Source organism: Saccostrea cucullata, unplaced genomic scaffold, assembly GCF_032062105.1.
Source record: "Saccostrea cucullata isolate Sc308-1 unplaced genomic scaffold, CSIRO_AGI_Scuc_v1 ctg10585, whole genome shotgun sequence".
Taxonomy (NCBI): Eukaryota; Metazoa; Mollusca; class Bivalvia; order Ostreida; family Ostreidae; genus Saccostrea; species Saccostrea cuccullata.
In genome coordinates, this window is record NW_026923528.1 from 262 (window position 1) to 20475 (window position 20214).

Genomic DNA, 20214 nt, shown 5'->3' on the forward strand with positions numbered 1-20214 from the left:
TACCTTGTGTTCCTGTGAGATATTCCGTCTTCTACACAACATACACTGGTTTTCTGATCTCCAATGTCTACCACACAAGCACTGCGCCCCTGACCCAAAGTCGCACATACCGATTCCTAGGAGATAAACAGATTTATGTAACATGCCTGTAGCTTTTCCCAGTCATACATATCAGAAAGCTGGATTTGCTGATATTTCTCAAAAGTGTATAAGAGTAAGTTTACAATATTGCAGTGTTGTACATTCAGTGGTTAGTTTTCAATATTACAGTATTGTACATGCAGTGGTTGGTGACTTTTACTAACCTGGTGGAGATGGCCCTGCCAAACCCCAGTCTGTCCAACAACAGGGTCATCAAGTGCTTAGTGTGTCTGTGACTGAATACGTCAGGAATTAACAGCATGGCCTTATACATCTGAAATATCAACATCAAAAATCAACATAAGAAATCAACAACATGGCCTTATACATCTGAAATCAACATCAGGAATCAACATGGACTTATACATCTAAGACATCAACATGATAACATCAAAAATCAGCAGCATGTCTTTATAAATCAACATCAGGAATCAACAGCATGGTTCATACATCGAAAATCAACATCAGAAATCAACATCAAGCATGGTGTTATAAATCAGAAACACAAACAGGTTTCAACAGCATGGCTTGATACATCTGAAATATAAACATCAGGAATCAACAACATGGCTTTACATCTCAAAAATCAACATCAGAAATCAACAACATGGCTTTATACATTTGGACATCAACCATATGAAACAACATACAATCAAGCAATCTAGACATTTTTGTAGCAACAGGATGTTAAAGATTGACCAAGTGAACTTTGAGTGGTATATCTAGGATTGTGTCTATTGAGTGGTATATCTAGGTGTGTCTATTGAGTGGTATATTTAGATGTGTCTGTTGAGTGGTATATCTAGATGTGTCTATTGAGTGGTATATCTAGGGTGTGTCTATTGAGTGGTATATTTAGATGTGTCTGTTGAGTGGTATATTTAGATGTTTCTGTTGAGTGGTATATCTAGGATTGTGTCTATTGAGTGGTATATCCAGATGTGTCTATTGAGTGGTATATCTAGATGTTTCTGTTGAGTGGTTTTCTAGATGTGTCTGTTGAGTGGTATATCTAGATGTTTCTGTTGAGTGGTATATCTAGATGTTTCTGTTGAGTGGTATATCTAGATGTGTCTGTTGAGTGGTATATCTAGATGTTTCTGTTGAGTGGTATATCTAGATGTGTCTGTTGAGTGGTATATCTAGATGTTTCTGTTGAGTGGTATATCTAAATGTTTCTGTTGAATGGTATATCTAGATTTTCCTTTTGAGTAGTATATCTAGATGTGTCTTTAGTTAAGTTTTATCTTGAGGTCTCTGAGTGGTATATCTAGATGTTTCTGTAGTTAAATTTTACCTTGAGGTCTTTGAGTGGTATATCTAGGTGTTTTTGTAGTTTTACCTTGAGGTCTTTGAGTGGTATATCTAGGTGTTTTTGTAGTTTCACCTTGAGATCTTTTAATTTTTACCTTGAGGTCTTTGAGTGGTATATCTAGGTGTTTTTGTAGTTTTACCTTGAGATCTTTGAGTGGTATATCTAGGTGTTTTTGTAGTTTCACCTTGAGATCTTTTAATTTTTACCTTGAGGTCTTTGAGTGGTATATCTAGGTGTTTTTGTAGTTTTATCTTGAGATCTTTGAGTGGTATATCTAGATGTTACTGTAGTTAAGTTTTACCTTGAGGTATTTGAGTGGTAAATCTAGATGTTACTGTAGTTAAGTTTTACCTTGAGTTCTTTGAGTGGTATTTGTAGATGTTTCTGTTGTTTTTTAAAGTTTTACCTTGAGGTCTTTGAGTGGTATATCTAAGTGTTTCTGTAGGGCTGTGGCCCAGATGGCCTCTATATCTGCCAGTACGGCTGTCAGGGTGCCTCCTGGACCATCATGAATGTTTAGCCTCCCCCGCCGCATTGGCCAGTGTAGATTGTAATTGTGTGCTGGGTTCACATACATGGCCTAATAAAAAGATTCTAATAGTCAAGTCCTGGCATGAAATATCTTATTATTGGTTTGTACCTTACAAGGATGGAAGAGGCAACATTTTGAAAAATCTTTTATACATTGTCAGATAGCTTTATTAATTGAGGTAACTACGGAAGTGAAAACAGCTATGAACTCTGACCTCTTGACCCACAATGAAGGAAGGCTGACTTTCAGTCCTTGTCCACATCTGTTGACATATGACCTCCGTCCTTTGACCTTTGACTCCATGGTTATAATTATATAACTACAGTGTAAGAAATTCAAGAAATAAAAAAATTTCGTGTGGTCAGGAAACCATTAACTAAAATACTTTTCTTCTTGTCTAAGTAGAACATGTACTGAATCAGATCATGTGCATGCATACATCTAATGCTTTTCCTTTGGCTAGAGTTAAGTCAGTGAATACACGTACCTGTTTAACTGATGAGGTCTGTCTGTATTCTCCTGTAGACATCGGTCTGGCCCCCACAGCCTCCTCTGCCTGTTTAGTCCAACCTTGAACTGCGGCTTGGCCTCGGAATGCTGTTAATATGGATATAAAAGACTTGTGTTGAAATGAGGACTTTCCATATATACAGATATTGAGCAGTATTTTCAATTAAAATCATTTCAGTTATACATGCAACTTGATTTAAAATAGAAGTTTATACATCTATGACAAGCAGTAATGAAAATGCATGCATGATCAAGTATTTTAACATCAGGCCAAAGTTATTATCTAGGTTTACGGATTCTTTCAACCAAAATGTCCATTGGGTGGTGACAAAATAAAAATAATTTGAAACTTCTTTCAAACAGAAATAATTCATCATGTTAAACTATATTTTATTAATTATCAAGTAACAGATTATCTCAACTTATTTTAGTGAAACCCTACAATGTTGCCTATTTCCTTTTATTAGCATGACCTTATGTCTACCAATATTTATTTTCTAAAACCTGAAAAAATTGGTCGGTGGATCTGTAAACTGAAAAATGTAAAAACTATGGCCTAACCAGAAGGAAAGAACCAAAATCGATTAAAATCACTTTATGTGACAGAGCTACTTACAACACATTCCGGTCTGAGTATGAGGGAGCCGGAGGTCCTGGTCTGTGAGATTCTCTTCCTGGCTATACACTGGGGGATGGTCACTGGCAGGGGGTCGGAGGCTCGACCAATCCGCAGGTTCAAAGAACCTGGGTGAATGATGACAATAGTGGAGGTCTGAACGGGCTAATGTAATACAACAAAGCAAGCACTGTTAAAAATTTACAGACTACTGTAATCCAACTATTATTTACGTGATCTTTTATTCGAGATTCATCAATTTGAAATCAATCCGCAACAATTAATTTTCGTCTTTGAGGCAATGTTCTCTATAAATACTTATTAATAAGAAAAATGGATGGTTCGCAGCGATTATTATTCGCGAGTTAAAGAAAGTCACGAAACTAGCGGATATTTCTTGCATACGAATAAAAGTTGGTTTACAGTACCTGATTTAAGTAATACATATAAAATTTACAGGTTAACTTCATAATCCTAAATATTTAAACCAAATCCTAAACATACATGTAACGTTTCCATGTTGACAATCCAGTAAAGAAAAATTTAACTCCAATGAAATGTCTTACTATGGCTTGGAAAAATCATTTAAAATATTCTGATATGTAAATAATTGATGTAAGAGATTCATTTTAGATATCTTGTCTCTGACTGGCACTGAAAGTTTAAGTAAATATTGAGTAAGTACGTGTATAAAAGGGTCGTTTCTTATTCACACATTTACTAAATATAATTTACATTGACTTTCAATGCCTTTGTGTCTCTGGATCTAGTTAGGAACAGTCTAACAGTACCAGTATTGTTATTCTTGACAGGATACAGGATACGATAGGATACACGCATGATACGATAGAATACACGCATGATAGGATACAAGCATGATAGGACATTATAAAAATGTAAAGAATAACAATGTTGGTACTGTAGCTGTAGAACTGTGAACTATGGTTTTATATATGTATATGGTGTTTGACCATAACACAGTGGCTACAGATCCCTTAATGCTAAAAAGGCAGAGTTCTCAAGAGCTGACACACCCAGCGATTTCTCACCCCCTACTTGTTGCAAATTCGCCGCCTACTTTAATTAGAACTCAAAAAATGTTTTTAACACTTAGGATTTTCTTTCATGAAGAAGTATACAACGTTTATTGTCGTAACACCACATAGAGATGATGACTGTTACTTTAAAGTATAATTGATCCCAATTTTCAATTGTTACCCAATGTCACATTTTTGCACACTTCTGAGGATAACTTCTCCACTTTTCAGCATAGTCAATAAACTACCATTCACTCCCTAATTCAGGACACATCTGTAACATAAAGTTGTATATTTTATCCACCTCCCAACCCTTTATAGTTGTCTTTTGGAGATAAACTTGCTTGTACAGGTCCAGTCCAAAGACTATTTCTACCTACTTAGCTATAAAAACCTACCCAAAGTACTAGCTATTTTTACCTACTTTCTGCTTTACTCGCATTTTGTGGCCAAATGCAGGAACAGTGCAACATGGTGAGCACTGAATTTCTTGATACAGTCACACTGATGATGGATATGACAAAAATTTGACCAAAAAATTATTACTTGGTATATAATCAATTTTGCATAGAAACTAATGTAAAATTGCCACTTCAGGAAGTAATCATTTATTGGCCAAAATTTTATCGTATTCATCAACAGTGTGACAGTATCAAAAAATATGGTGTACACACATGTATTCACCATGTTGCGCCGTTCAGTCTTTTGGCCACAAAATGTAGATAATACAAAAAGTAGGTAAAAATAGCTACTTTGGGTAGGAAAAAAATACCCACGTACATGTAGCTATTAATAGCTAAGTAAGTGGAAATAGTCAATGGACTGGAACTGTTGAAGTGAATTTTCAGCAATCCAACAAATAATTCTAATCATGGGAGTTTACCTCCAATGAGACGACTATAAAGGGTTGGAACTTGGGAGGTGGATAAAATATACAAATAATAAATTACAGAATCATGTGTCTAGAATTAGGGAGTGAAAACTAGCTGAAAGATCAAAGCTGGAAAGTGGATAAATTCAACAGGTCCAGGAAAATCACTATATTTAGCTATATAGCTAAATCTACTTATATAGCTTTATTTACCTATATAATATAGCGCTAGCTTTATTTAGCTATTTCAGAGTAAATTTCTGTTTTATGAAAAGCACTTAAAGCAGACAAAAAGTCACAAAATGAGGCAATATCAGTTTTCAACTTTGCAATGGACTGAACCAAAAACCCACTTATAAAAATGTTTCTCCTTTTGTGCAATTGCAATCAAAGATATAAGAGCTTTGGGGCTATGTATAACAGTTAATCTGTGAGTAAGCAGTTACTTTAACAATGAAAAGCAGTTTTGGTCAACAAGATAATTGATTGGTAATAACTGAGCACAATGCAAGGCAATCACACTTGGTCATGTCTCACCGCACTTTAGCTATCCAAACAATAGAGATGCATTTTTTTGGTTAAAAAGTTATTAAACTCTGTCCCACCAAGTTACTGTAAGCACTTTTCGCATAATATCTCAAAATATATAAATACCTTGGCCTTCAACCCGCTTCCGATCGATAGATCATTTTTTTTTCAACCTTCCTCCGTTTATCCGAACCCTCGAGGTCAACCAGTGTAAACACACGGCGGCAAATTCAAAGTCTACGGGGATTTAACATGGTAAACTCGTCCATTAGCGTCTAGAATACGGGGCCGGGAACCAGTTTTCGAAGGGAGTAGTCGTTCTTTGCAAAGTAAATTTCCAAAAAATTGTTAAAAATTAAAGGAATTAATTTAAATTGCTTTTATTGATAATATAACTTTTACTTTGAATTAAAATAAATTTTAACAGCATTTAACAAATTTAATTATAAACTGCGAGAAAATAGTCCGAATTTAACGAAGTACAACTTGTGGATAATGGATGTTGACATGATGATGCAAGCTCGCCAGTGTTTAAAACGTAAGTTGTTTATTTATTCTATGGTATTTTTGCAGCTGTTGTTGTTTTACTAGCTTATATACACACATGAAAGAAGTGTCTACAAATGCTAACAATTATTCATATTTCAAAACGCGTGATATAATTGCTGACATTAGATATCGACGATACATCAATTTCAGCCATCTGGTTAGTGCTCATGGTTAACCGTTAGTGCTCTTTAACGGTCTGTATGTAAGCTCATGTGTGAAAAATGTAAAGGGGTGTTTCTATGATTATAAAAGAACAAGAATATGGTTTAAAATATTAGGTGAAGTAATACCAAAAAGAAAATAACAGCTGGTTAACATAGTGACTAAAGTTTTTAAATTTCATTTCTACTTTCATTTTCAATTTATAACATTTCATGCATTTTGCAAATAAATAACATCTTTAAAAAAATGTTTGATTGCCCTGTTCCAACCAACTGGCTAAAATGACTCAAAACTTTATTTTAAATCTCTAGGAAGCAATTTTTTTTTTTGTATTCTGGAGAATAAATTTATTTATTAAAATTTAATTATAATTAATTTTTCTGAGAATAATTTTCTCATCTACCTAGTACCTACCAACCTAATCCTGACTTGGGAGAGCTAGGGCAAGACCAATGCAATTTATAGTGGCACAACAGCATTGTTTTTTCTGTAAAGTCCTATACTGCTCAAATGTGAACTTAATTTGAAAATTTCTGTTTCCTTAATTCCTAGAAGATTTTCCTTTTAAAAGGACACAATGAGTCATAATCATGTTTTTCTTTTAAGATATCTGTAGCATACAGAGAAAGACTTATGAAAATTATGAGTATATAGCTAAGATATGACAATTAAACTGCAAGGGAAAACTGCACGATATAAGTCCCGGAAAAACAAAGGTTGTATCTACAGTTTCGTTGTTTTCGTGTTTGTCAAGGTCACGCCACTTTTATTTTTAGCTCAAAATTGTAAACAGCATTCAACTGGAGCATGCAAAGGTGAGAAATGTGACCTATGTTCTAACGTTTTAAAAGATTGCCTGTGAAATTTTTGTCTACTTACACTGTACATTCATTCCTGGGTACCATGGTAACTATGGAAACTTATTCAACTTTTCTGCACACACGTACAATGGGGTGGAAGAAGTATTGAGCAATATTTTCCGTCTGGGGCATACAAAAATTTTTTTACTTTTATTTTTCTCCTTAAAAATAGAATTTTTAGGTTCTGAAATCCGTAATTCTCTGAAATTAAACCCAATACTTTTAGGAATTGAACAAAATTAATAAGGGTCATGCAAAAATTCTACATTTGTCAATTTTCCCCTTTGTGCATCACAATGCCGCTTTAAGTATTTGTTTTTAAAAACCGTAGGCCATAATAAAAATATTTATATTTGATGTACTCTGACACACTTTTTTCAAGGTGGGTAGGTAGGTATCTTTTTTGGCTTAATAGCTGTATTGATCAAATTGATATTAAAGTGTCATTAAAAAATTACAGACTCAGAAATTTATTAATTTTTTCAATACACTGGATAACTCGACAGATGAAATATTTATCGTTAAAAAATTTTGAATCTTAAAGCATCCAAGAGAAATCTTATACCACAGTTTTAAAATGGATGGCCTCTATTTCTAATAAATGAAACAAAATTTAAAAAAAAAAAATCAAAAATTCAAAGTGCTGAAAAAATGTTTGGGTTGGGACAATGTTATGATGGGTCGATCAGTCTGAGTACATCAAATAATTTTTTTTATATTGTTGTCCTTATTTACTAGTACTGTATTTGTATAGCTTGGTTGACTTGACCTTTCAGCTTTGACCTACTTTACAAAGAATACCCCAGATAATTTAAATTAACTTAAGACTTTAAGTGACAGGTGTGGATAATTTAAATTTATACGGGTACATGTTTATGAGCTCATTATACATGTACTGTTCTTTGAAACTGTATGGTATTCAGTAAACCACACAAACTGATATCTTAAATACACATGCCTTTGGATCGCTAAAAGAAATTGTGTGTGTAAAAGAAATATTTCATTTTACACCTCAATTTTTTTCTAAGTGATCTTAAGGCCTATGCTTAAATATTATGAAAATAAATCAGGATTGGATCCCACAAAGTGGATCATGCAATGTGACAATTGCTTTGAAACGTACATATTATCACATGTAAAATAATAAATAATTACTTATGATTTCAACTTAATTATTCAGTTGAGGGTTGCGTACTGTTTATTCTAGTAGGATAAAAATAGCTGACCACTCTTAGAGTTAATATTTGGTACATCTTTAAAGAAGCTAAAAGAAAGTGACACATGTGTTCCTTGGAACACTTTAGTTTATGATGAAATTGATGTAATGTTATACACTTTTATGACACTTTCTTTTCTTTCAGCAATATTTAGCTTGATTTAGCCACTGCAGTATAAAGAAAGAAGCAGACCAGAAACCTTTGGCTAAAGCAAAGATGATATGCATATCAAAAGCAGTAAGTTTACTAGTATAATATTCAAAATCTTCAAAATATCCTGTCTCTTTTAAATACATATATTGGGAATGAATTTTTGAAGCTCTGAGCACCTGATGTCTATACATGTTACAATTTTCCCTCTAATCTTTCAAGTGTATATTTTTCCCTCAGCATCTTTAATCTTCTTCTCAAGAACCACTGGGCCAGAAAAGCTGTGAAACCTCCAGAAGCATCCTGGAGTAGTGTAGATTCTACATTTTTCAAATTATGACCTCTGGGGTAGGGTGGGGCCACAATAGGGAACCAAAGTTTTACATTGGAATATAAAAGAAAAATCTATTTAAAAAAATCTTCTTGGGAATTACTTGACAAGCAAAGCTGAAACTTAGGCCAAATAAAAAAAGTAGGTGAGGTTCTGGTTACACCATCAAAAAAATTAGGTTAGGTAGGTAGGGGATTTTTTTTTTTTTTTTTTTTTTTTACAAAATGATATTTTAAATGTTTCTTCATAATATACCTATCACTGCAATGCAGGTAGCATTAAGATGGGGCATGATAATATACTAGTCAACATAGGTGGGTGCCTATAGTTATGAAAATCAAACCCTTGGTCATTATTCTGTAGCGGTCATTATTCGTCATTTTTTTATTTGGCCTTATGTGAAATCACTGTGGGGTAGTGTAGATTTTAAATTGTCCAAATTATGACCCCGGGGGTAGGATGGGGTCACAAAAGGTATAACAAGGGGGAAATTTGGTAAAGAACTGCATGGTCAAAGGTATTCAGGTAAGCGATGTGGCTCATGGGCCTTTTGTAACATTTTCTTTCAAAATGCTATTGCAATATAGAAATTATGATATTTTACAGAAAATTTGAGAAAATATTAACTTCAGTACTTAAATACTGCACAACCTCACCATTTAAAAGAATAAACAAACATTGCTAAAAAAATGTAATAATAACTGAAGCATAGAATATTTAATTTTACATTTATTACTTACTGTAACAATATGATGTTTTTATAGGTTACATAATTTACAAGAGTCTGAAGTTATGATGACCATGCAGAATCAAGATATTGTAACAAAGACATGCCTGCATGAAGAAGACCATTCACTCAATTTTTCAGAATAATGTGTCAGATTGAAATTCATCTTATGTTGGACAAAACAATCAGGACATTCTTCTGGATCACAGCTAGTAAGTGTTTATATGAATGAAAAAGATTTTGCTCTTCCTATGTATACTTCAGATTGGAACCTGAAAATGAGAATTGACCAAGTATATTTTTTTAAATAAATAAACAATTCATGTTACATGTAATATGATGAGCATGTGTCTTTAAATTTCACTTTGCACAAATTTAAAAGTATATTTTTTATGCACTGAATCTTTATGACAAATTAAAATGTTTTATCATTATTTTTTTCAGGCACAAAGTATTGACAAAACCAAAGATTTATCATTACCTGGTAGTCTGCAGATGGAGTGATCATTGGATGAGCCAGACAACACCATTTTCCTCAGAAATTTTAGAATATAGACTTGATCTCCATCTTCATTCATAGATGACTGATGTTGACATTTTCTCACTTCTGTTTCATGTCTTTTCTACAGCATGGACTCTCCAGCATCAGTGGACGCTTGACATTTATAAACATTTATTCTTCTGAATTTGATCTGATATCCTTAAATATAGGACAAACAATTCATTTATCCTTTAAAATATTTTTAAATTTTACTTAATAAAACAATGAAAACGGTTCAAACAAACTGGTTTATCCTGTAATCTAAAAGTGTTTTATGTTTGAAGCAATTTTTTAATTTTACAAAACTTATTAAAAATCTGTAAAGATACTTGGATCCTCAGCCAGGAAGGATAACTCTTTAATTTAATTTTATTTTTGATTCACACAAATTAAACAGAAATAATGATTTGAAATTAAAGGGCGAGACAGCTCCTTGACAATGGACCGAGACAGACATATCTCAGCCAGGAGGGCGAGACAGCCCTACTCACCAGGTTCTACCAGTCTCACCGAGTCCGAAACGTCTGTATCACGATCAGGGCTGGACTGATACACTACTATTATACTATAGGAATATGATATAGGCATATATACATGTTTGCGTACTAGGGAATTGTCAATGAAAAATGAATAAACATACTTAAAAGTTACAAATGCATAAGGAAAAAAATTTTGCTAGGACTGAAAATCAAACTCAAGACATTTGCATTTTTTCATACTTACAATATATCTGCAGGTATACTTATGGCTTAATGTATGTAATGTACACATATATGTATGTTTGTCCTTTTCTATCTTGTGTCTTCACCAGGCAGCTATTTAGTATCCTACAATGAAATTTTTGTTCTGAAAACTCATAAAACGTTTTCTGTTAAATAGTTTTATAAAGAGAAAAAAAAATTTATCCTTTACCCTTGCGTTTAAAGGCCAAAAAAAAAGGTCTCGTTTCCTGCTACCTGACCTATCCTATTTTTTGCAACCGACTCTGAAGTTTTTTCCTTAGTTTTGGGGGAAAATCTGGAATTTCATAAATTTCATGTTTCAAAAGTGAAAAAAATATATATATTCAAGTGGTATTTCATGAAATATATGTTTTAAATATGGACTTTCATACAATACTGATATTGAGTTATGCATCAAAAGACATTGATTTTAATTTCAAAAGATATACTTTTGATGTTTAATTTGGGTTCATATCCAAAAAATACAGTTTAGAAAAAATGAAATTAAAAAATAAAATATTTTTCCTACCTGTACTTGCCCTATTTTTTTTTCAGGCTGGTAGCAGGGAACAAGACTATTATTTTTTGGCCTTAATATATACATACTTTAATTTTTTGTGTATATGAATAAGTATTAAAATTTTGGTATTCTGTCATATTTATGGGAAACAAAAATTGTATATCCTGGGTCTGAATTTACCTAACACCGATATTACAGGAAGTTTTGGAAGGGCAAGGTCAAAATTCATTGGTGACGTAGTTTGATGCAGACAACAAATGTTGTTTTGCACTGAGGTTCAAAATAAAATATCAACGAGAGATTTATGTGTTTAAAGCGTTGGAAATATAACAAAGTCATGAAATATACTGTAGCATGTGCATATAAGGACATCACTTGTTTACACAGAAACGATATGATCATGATGCTCATTTTGACCGTGTGTTACAGTTTACAACAAACTATTAGGAGTTGGATTTATATGGAAAGCTAAGGCGAAACATTAAGGTAAGGCAGCAATTATAACTTTTAAAAATCTTGATACTATTGATATTTCTTCGATTGATCTCTACGTGTAAAAGCAGCAATTTCATTCAAGGTAAATTTGCAGTAGCCTAGCCTTGATGTTATGTATGAATATATATGAGTCATACCTCTTTGCAGCTGCTTTATGCAGTGTATAACTCTTTTATGAATCTTTGATCCCTTCAGTCTCAGTCTGGGTAGGAAAGTTTTGTTGTTTTGTTGAAGACGTAATATTTCTTATAGTATAAATATATGCTTGGCAGTCTCGGGCGTTATAGGTTTTTCGGACGTCGATAACAATAGAGCAATCCCGAACGTGTGTGACGTCATGTCCTTACAGACGGCAATGTACGGACAATTACGAACAACGGATGATCCCCTTCCGAAGTGGTGGCCATTTTGACAATGTTAAATCCCCGTAGACTTTGAATTTGCCGCCGTGTGTTTACACTGGTTGACCTCGAGGGTTCGGATAAACGGAGGAAGGTTGGAAAAAAATGATCTATCGATCGGAAGCGGGTTGAAGGCCAAGGTATTTATATATTTTGAGATATTATGCGAAAAGTGCTTACAGTAACTTGGTGGGACAGAGTATAATAGAGGCAATGTTTTTACTATCTATGCCCTAGGTTGTTTTTATCAAACCTTTTAACAGGTTGGGCACACACCCCCAAACGGTCATTTAACCCCCGTTTGGTGGTCAATCGCCCATATCGGCGTCTTTATTAACCACCAAATGGGAGAGAAAAATCGTTTTGTTCAGTTCTCTGGAAAGAAGTGAAATGGCGCATAATTTCAACTCACGGGGAATAAAATATAGATATTTTTCTAAACTTTGAACAAAAAAAATCAGAATTTCAACACGGGATTTTTTGCGCAGTGTTGTCAAATATTTGACAAAATTGTCACCTATGTAAACAAGTGTAACGTTTCTGTGTTTTAACTTAAAAAGAAAAATTCCCTCCATCTCGCGCGTAGTTGCACCTATCAATCGTGTTTATCACTTCATATTTCTGCCATCCGGGCAACCGATCAATTATCTTAACCAATAAAAAATGACGATCTATTCCGAACTTGGGTCAAAAGACTGATTTAACTACAAAGGCCCATTAGTGTCAATTTTCAACAAGTAAAATAAGGGGAAGGGTGAGAATTCGCTTTCATTTCATTTATTTTGTATGCAATGGCTTTATATTTTATATAAATACGATATGCAGTGTATTTATGATAAAATAATCGCTCGAAAACTATAATCTTGGAATAAAAACAAGAATAATTGCAAATGTTACTTTGTACATCTTTTATTCAAAAATATTTAATAAATATATTGAGATACATCATAGATATGCATACTAAACCATAAAGGGTCGCACAGAAGTCATAACTTCATCCTAAAAGAAAATAAATAAGAATATATGTTACATTCAAATGTAGAAAAAAAGAATATTATAGCAATAAGTGCCCACCATACGAATAAGATACGAGGAGCTCGTGTTTAACGGGATTTTACAGAGATTTATATAGACGCAGATTGAAAGATCGTTTGAAAAGTTACTTCTCTAGACTAACACCTCTTGTTTAAATATATTTTTTACCGAACTATACACAACAAAATAATTCTTCGTAATGTTTTAGCAAATAGTTCGGCCGTCACGAACAACTATGGGTTTCGTTTTTACGAAGTTCCAAAGAAATTCCACATGGAAAATTGACTAAATTGTATTAAATGGGCGAGGAATATGTTAATAAAAATTCCCCAATGCCTGAGTAAATGCGCTTTTGCTTTATTTTAATAAAAATTGGATTTGAATAAAAAAGACCACCATTTGGTAGGTAAAAAAGACGCCGATATGGGCGATTGACCACTATACGGGGGTTAAATGACTATTTGGGGGTGTGTGCCCAACCTGTTTAAAAAATACCAGCCATAATTTACATGTGACTTTTTGTCTGCTTTTCATAAAACAAAAACTTATTCCAAAATAGCTAAATAAAGCTATATTATATTGTTAAATAAAGCTATATAGGTGAATTAAGCTATATAGCTAAATATAGTGATTTTCCTGGACCTGTTCAAGAACATTTAGAACAGTCTGTACACAGTGGATTGACACGACTTATTTAATCTGTCTTCTATTTATTTGACCACCCCTTTACTATATTAAAGTGTATTTCACTGTATAGGGGTGGTCCAATTTACAGAAGACATGTAAGTCGTGACGAGCCCCTTGGGACTGTACAGAGATTCTAAGGATTTTAAAGCTGACATGAATTCTTAAAAACGCAACATTTTCAACTATGTACGACTTGTTTCATACCAACTATAGCCGTATTCCGCCATATTTCTTTCAGATACATTGTCTCATTGTAACGATATATACCCCAATGCGGTCGTTACACTTGAATGATCTTTGTGGCTTGGGTATCGACTTGTGCACATCTCCGATGGTAAAGCATATGAGAACACATGAGGTGATCAAGACATTTCAAAACCACAACAAACAACATAATAATCATATTTCTGAATAATTATTGATTTGAATCAGAAGGAAAAAATGCAAGTTTGGAAGAGAAATTTAGATGCATGAGTACGTATTTTACAGTGCGCCAATTTATGCAGAATAAGCTTGAAATAAAAAGCAGTATAATTTGCAAACACATTTTGAAATTATATCATTTGAATGGAACAAAACAACCTACGTCTTTGATTTGCAGGTCCTAAAGATGCAATTGATGCATATCGAGAAAACGCCTCGAACGCTGTAAACGTACCCATACCTGGAAATAAGGTTACTGCATCGGTTCAAAGATGTGCACAAGTCAAGTGATATACACCCTGAATCCCATTTATTGAAATATGCATCACAAAAAAGAAATAATCTCCATAAAAGCTCAATAGTAAACACACTGTCATTACTCCGTACAGACTAGCACGTCGATACACTTAGTCCGTGCTGATCACATTTTGATCAGGGAAAATATCACAAGTGGAAAGAGAACTTATTTGGGATTTGCGCTGCTGAAAAGGGGGGGGGTTTAAAGTATTATAACTGCTGTTCATAAGCTATAATTGTGAATTGTCTATCTACATGTACTTTTAATATACATTCTATACAAAGTCATGTATATAGTCTGCAGTTGGTTTGCGTCGCAAAATTCATTTGTCAATTATAACTGATTATTTTAGTACTAATCTCAAATCTAAACCAAGTAATTTGAGGCACGGTAATTATTTACTTCAAATCTTAAAAGCAATTCACCAGAATACAAATTTTTATGTGTACATCTATACGTTCATTAATACACACACAAACACGGAGAAAGGCCATCCCCTGTTCAGATTGACATTTAGGCATTTGATTTTTTTTTAGGCGCGGGGAGGGGGTCATGCAAAAATAATTGACATGACCGTTATTTAAATAGTCTTGGAAGACAGACATTTCTGCCGAATTCAATTTTGAGATTTTTTGAAAAATGTGTCACTTCGACCACAAAGTAAGTGCATTTTGAGGAATGTAACTGATTTGTGTTGTTACAGAGAGTCTTTCGAGATTTCAGTATCCCTGCCTGATAGTCTAGCTATTTTTTTGTATAAGAATAATTTCTTTAGGAGTATTTGAGAGATAATTTTAAGAGCTAGAGTAGGGATACTTGACACTGGTTGAATACGGATAATTTTTATTAACTCTTTTGTATATTGAACTCTCTCTTTCTCCCTCTCCCATCCGTTAGGGCAATAATAGGTATAAAATCCCACACACTTTATGCTGTACCATTTATTAAGCCTTAGATCTGATCAAGGATTTTTCTCAGACGGGATGTCGAAACTTCGTAAATTGAATAATAATTTTAATTTGGACAAGAAATTAACCCAAACGCCCAAATTGAAAGAGAAACTAGAGGTATTGTGAGCAATGAGCTCACTAAAGGATACCCCGCCTCCCATGTGGTTATACATGTAATGGCAGTCCATATTTTGCTGTTGTCGCTAAACCCAAAATATGTGTCGAATCAAAAAGCAGGCACGTAGCATCGTATTTAAAAGTGGTGGCCAGTCAGAGAATTCTTTTTAATTACCTGAAAAAGTTGACAAGCAAAAAACAAAAAACCCCAAAAAACCCCAAAACCTTCAATTAACATTTCCTATAGTATAAGTTAGGTCGAGGAAAAAAAGTGGGGCAGCCCCCCCCCCCCCCCCCCTGTTGCTACACCCCTGAAAAGTAAAATAGGAGCTACACCCCTGAAAAGTAAAATAGGAGTTGCACAATAGTAATATGTAATAAACCTTAGATTCTGTGAAAGTTTCATTAAATTTCATTAAGTGGTACAAGACGATTTGCGGATAAGAGATTGGTACCCCCAAAGCGTAAGAGACAGACGCACGGACAAACGAACGAACATAACGATTACTATATACCCTCCCACTTTTCAAGCGGGGGATATAACAAACGTGAAATATACATCACAGGAATGGGGACATTGGGTACTTTCTCAATTACCGTCTCAAACGTATGTGTCGAACCTGGACCTGGACAACAAACAAGAGAATTTTTAAAAAAGCTAATTGTAGGTAGAATGTGGAATTCTCATGGGGAGTTTGCTCTCTCTACCTATATGCTTTTTCTAATAATCATTAATTATTTATGTCTAGAAATTTAATTCACATTAAATTCTATTTTCATTATCATTGCACCACAGAATCAAACTCGTTTATTATACTCCTCGGAATAAGTTGCGTGCATGAGGTATAATGTTTTTGACCCGTCAGTCAGTCTTTTTTTCTTTTTTTTGGTCAGCGCAACTTCTCATACACCTCTGCACAGAGTTTTGTCCAATTTTGCAGATATTTATAGGAGACAATGTGTGTGTAGATTTGCACATCACCAGAAAATTCCGAATTCTTTATTTTTTCGGGAATTTCCGCACTTTCACATTTAGATTTTGGCCATATCTTGAAAATAGAGATGAACAGTTTGTTAGCGCAATTCCTCATAAACCGCTGCACACAATTTCGTCAAACTTTGCACGTATTTATAGGACACAATGTGTATAGATGAGCATAATACATGGAAATTGCGATTCCTTTATTTTTTCTGGGAATTTCAGCACGTTGACTTTTGGGGAAGCGTGGGGTATGTGAACTTGCTCACTTTTTTTCTTCCATTGTGCATAAAATTATAGATAACTTTGTATCAAATTATATTAGTTCTAATAAAGCCTATACATAGTATTTATTTGATAGAATTAATCTGTTTCAGACGTTTTTCTTAAATTATTTTTATGAGAGTATTAATATGCATGTTTTATTACCCCCCCCCATCCTATCACAGAAAAATATCTTCAAAAGGTGAATGATTCGTAACAATGCATGCTTTATTATAAATTCAAAGAAGTAAAACCATGTAATCATAAATTTATTTACTACATTTACAAACAAGAGTAATGTTTATTTTTGAAAAAAAGAATTTCAATCAACCCCACTGAGCTTTCAACCTTTGATATTTTCCCTGACCAAATAAAATGATCGGCATGGGCCACGTGTGTCCAAGCATCTTTTATTATTGAGTTAGCAATGGATTACATGACTTCTGAGATGCATTTTTCAATAAAAGTAAAATAGGATAATTCTTTCGACATGTGCACATCCCTGTAACGATAGCAGTATTCAGGTAAATGTTTTATCACTGCGTTTGACGCGTTTTCTCGACCTGCATGGATTTTTGCTGTACATAAATGTATTCCATGTTAGTGTACTTTTTATATTGCAGCAAATGCATTCAAAAATAATTTAAATCTCGGTATAGCTCTATTTTTTGTTGAATTTTTACTTTTCAAACATGTATTGGTCAGTTTGTGGACTTCTAAAAACTATGCTATCGGAGATGTGTACATGTCGACAGCCAAACTAGAAAATCACTCAAGTGAAACAGTTCTGCAGGGCTTTATATAGCAGGTACAGGTGGCCAAAAATCTTCGATTAAATATGGCGGAATCGAACAAATATGTCGGACAAGGGCGTTCAGGAATGTAGTAAGTCGTACAAAGATGAAAACTGATGCCTTTTTAAGAGTTCATGTCAGCTTTAATGTATCTAGTCCGTCTTACCTCGGTTATGGGTTCTGGATTTTGAATATACAACCTTTTTGTAGCATTTGATGGCATATTGTAAATATCAAAATATCAAAACAACCCGGGATCAAAACCCCTCAAACTGGACAAACGTGCAAACAATGAAAGTTGAAACATGAGAAAATTCTACTTTCGTTTTAAAATGAAACTTGCACGGAGATATGGTTAACTCTTACTTTATAAACTCGGATTTTTCTTCAGATATTTTCAATTAAGATCTTTAGAGATCCAATTTTTTTTTTATAAGAGCAACACAAAGAAAAGAATGACTGCACTTAAGGACGTTATTTGGAACCTTTTCGGCTACCCATTTTAAGCTTAACATTACAATATATCGCTAAATTAATCTATGATTAATGTGCAAGCACATGTTTTTGATATTTATTTCTAGAATTTTTCGTCATGCATATTTCTATAATTACATACAACGCATGTTTAAGCCATAAATTCCGGAAAATTGAACTGGACCGCTTTCGATTTTAAGGTGGCAGCAAGGGGTGGAGACATTTAAATCGCATGGAAATGGATCATAAGCACATGGTTTTCCGTATTTGATTTACATTATATATGAAAAAGGCGGAGAGGAGGGTTTTGTGTTCATTGTGTACAAAAAATAAATGATTTATAACCATGCATATAATGTCATTACTTTGTATCCACGTAAGTAAGTAAAGTAAGTAAAGAGCAGAACATTAAGAGAAAAACAAAAATTAAGTTCTTAAAAATAAACAAAATTGTGATAAATATATGTCTGCATTTTGTACGCTTAGGTTTGTAGTGTCTTTTTTTAGGAATTATTGGTAGATGAAAATGACACTGAAATACATTTTTATTTTCTGAACATAATGGACTGTCTTAGCGTAAATGAAAAATAATTTGCAACCTGTCTATAGGATAATCTGAAATAAGTACACACAATAAATCCATAAATGGCATGCGATTTGATTACTGGCAGAGATAATTTTCAAAAGAGTTTTGATCTTTATTCAGAGTACAAAGGACAATGCATTAAAGAAAATGAATTTCGGCTTCTACATTATCAAGCACTGCATAATTTTCTCTATCTAACGTTCTTTTAAAATTGTAATACTTAAATTCTCACTGCTCATGTAGTATTTGCTGTCAAGCAGCGAATTAACTAAATCTTAAAATAATTATATGTGTTCGAACCTACAGTGTATTAAAAAAATGACATTTTCACTATCATCTTGAATAATAATTGTGGACTAATTTAATTTGTAACGGAAAAATAAAATAAAAAGTTTCGTTTTTTTTTTTTTTTTTTTTTTTTTTTTTTTGGTGTGACTGTGGGCTCCTATCCTGACCTAAAACTGGTCGGGCTCCCGTTTTTAAAATTTCTGGATCCTCCACTGCTATACGTACAGCATGTAATCGGCAAAATAATACCGACGTCGCGCACGATGTTGGTGTCAAAAGGTCAAAAATTACTATTGCTGCGGCATTTGCGCTATTTCCATAATTTTAAAACAATTCACCATATGAAAACTATATATCATTCCTTCGGTAATTGTATACTTAATACATTTTTAAAAAAAAAATTGTTCAAAAAATTCCATTTATTCAATATATTAATTCGTTTATTCAGTCAATTACGTCAAAAACGCGTGTAGACGGGTAACAGGAGCGTCGCACATGCAATAACAAAATGTTGATAACTTCCATAAAACAAACAATACAAACATAAAATTTGACAGAAAAATTCAAAATATGATGTAAATGATGTAAATTCTAGCAATTGTGATGTTATTCAATCCGTTTGTTCTGTACGCGTTTCTCAAAATCCAAGACAGAGGTGTAGACGCGCATAAATCGACGAAATATGGGACACACATAAAAAGTCTTCGGTTACTTAAAAAAATAATTTTATGAGCTTAATCAATTTTGAAACTGCATCTCAATGATCCTTTGTGTGTGCAAGGAAGTATATTTTAAATTAGACTGATCGTTTGTGTGGATATGTATGTTGGGTTCCTGCTATTAAGCCGATTTATTTTGAATATATGGAATAAGATGGTGTGTCACAAAGTTTGGAGGTTCAATGTCACAAAGTTTTTAAAATTCGTTAAATCCCCAATTTTGTAATGCTGGGTGAAAAATTAATGCTGAAATTTATTTTAAATTCTACAAAATGTTGCCATGTTATTAAGGAAAAGATCTCTAGACAGAATTTTAACTTGCGGCATCTTAAATTTTGATAATAATTGCCATGTCACATGTATGTATAACATGTA

The 20214-nt window shown here is 33.4% G+C and overlaps 1 protein-coding gene and 1 long non-coding RNA gene across 2 annotated transcripts; one reads left to right on the forward strand and one right to left on the reverse strand.

Moving 5' to 3' along the window:
- Positions 1 to 305: 305 nt before the first annotated feature.
- Positions 306 to 18091, reverse strand: LOC134264247 (actin-related protein 8-like; the record flags this gene model as incomplete). Its single annotated transcript, XM_062746543.1, has 6 exons — positions 17939 to 18091; positions 3115 to 3279; positions 2476 to 2585; positions 2203 to 2307; positions 1863 to 2036; positions 306 to 415 (listed from the first exon to the last, which is right to left on the reverse strand). Coding segments are annotated over exons 2-6 (506 nt in total), but the record flags the coding sequence as incomplete, so codon positions are not given.
- Positions 6036 to 10254, forward strand: LOC134264248 (uncharacterized). The gene is made up of 4 exons (XR_009991481.1): positions 6036 to 6088; positions 8483 to 8575; positions 9584 to 9758; positions 9991 to 10254. It is a non-coding gene; the product is annotated as an uncharacterized LOC134264248 (long non-coding RNA).
- Positions 18092 to 20214: the final 2123 nt, after the last annotated feature.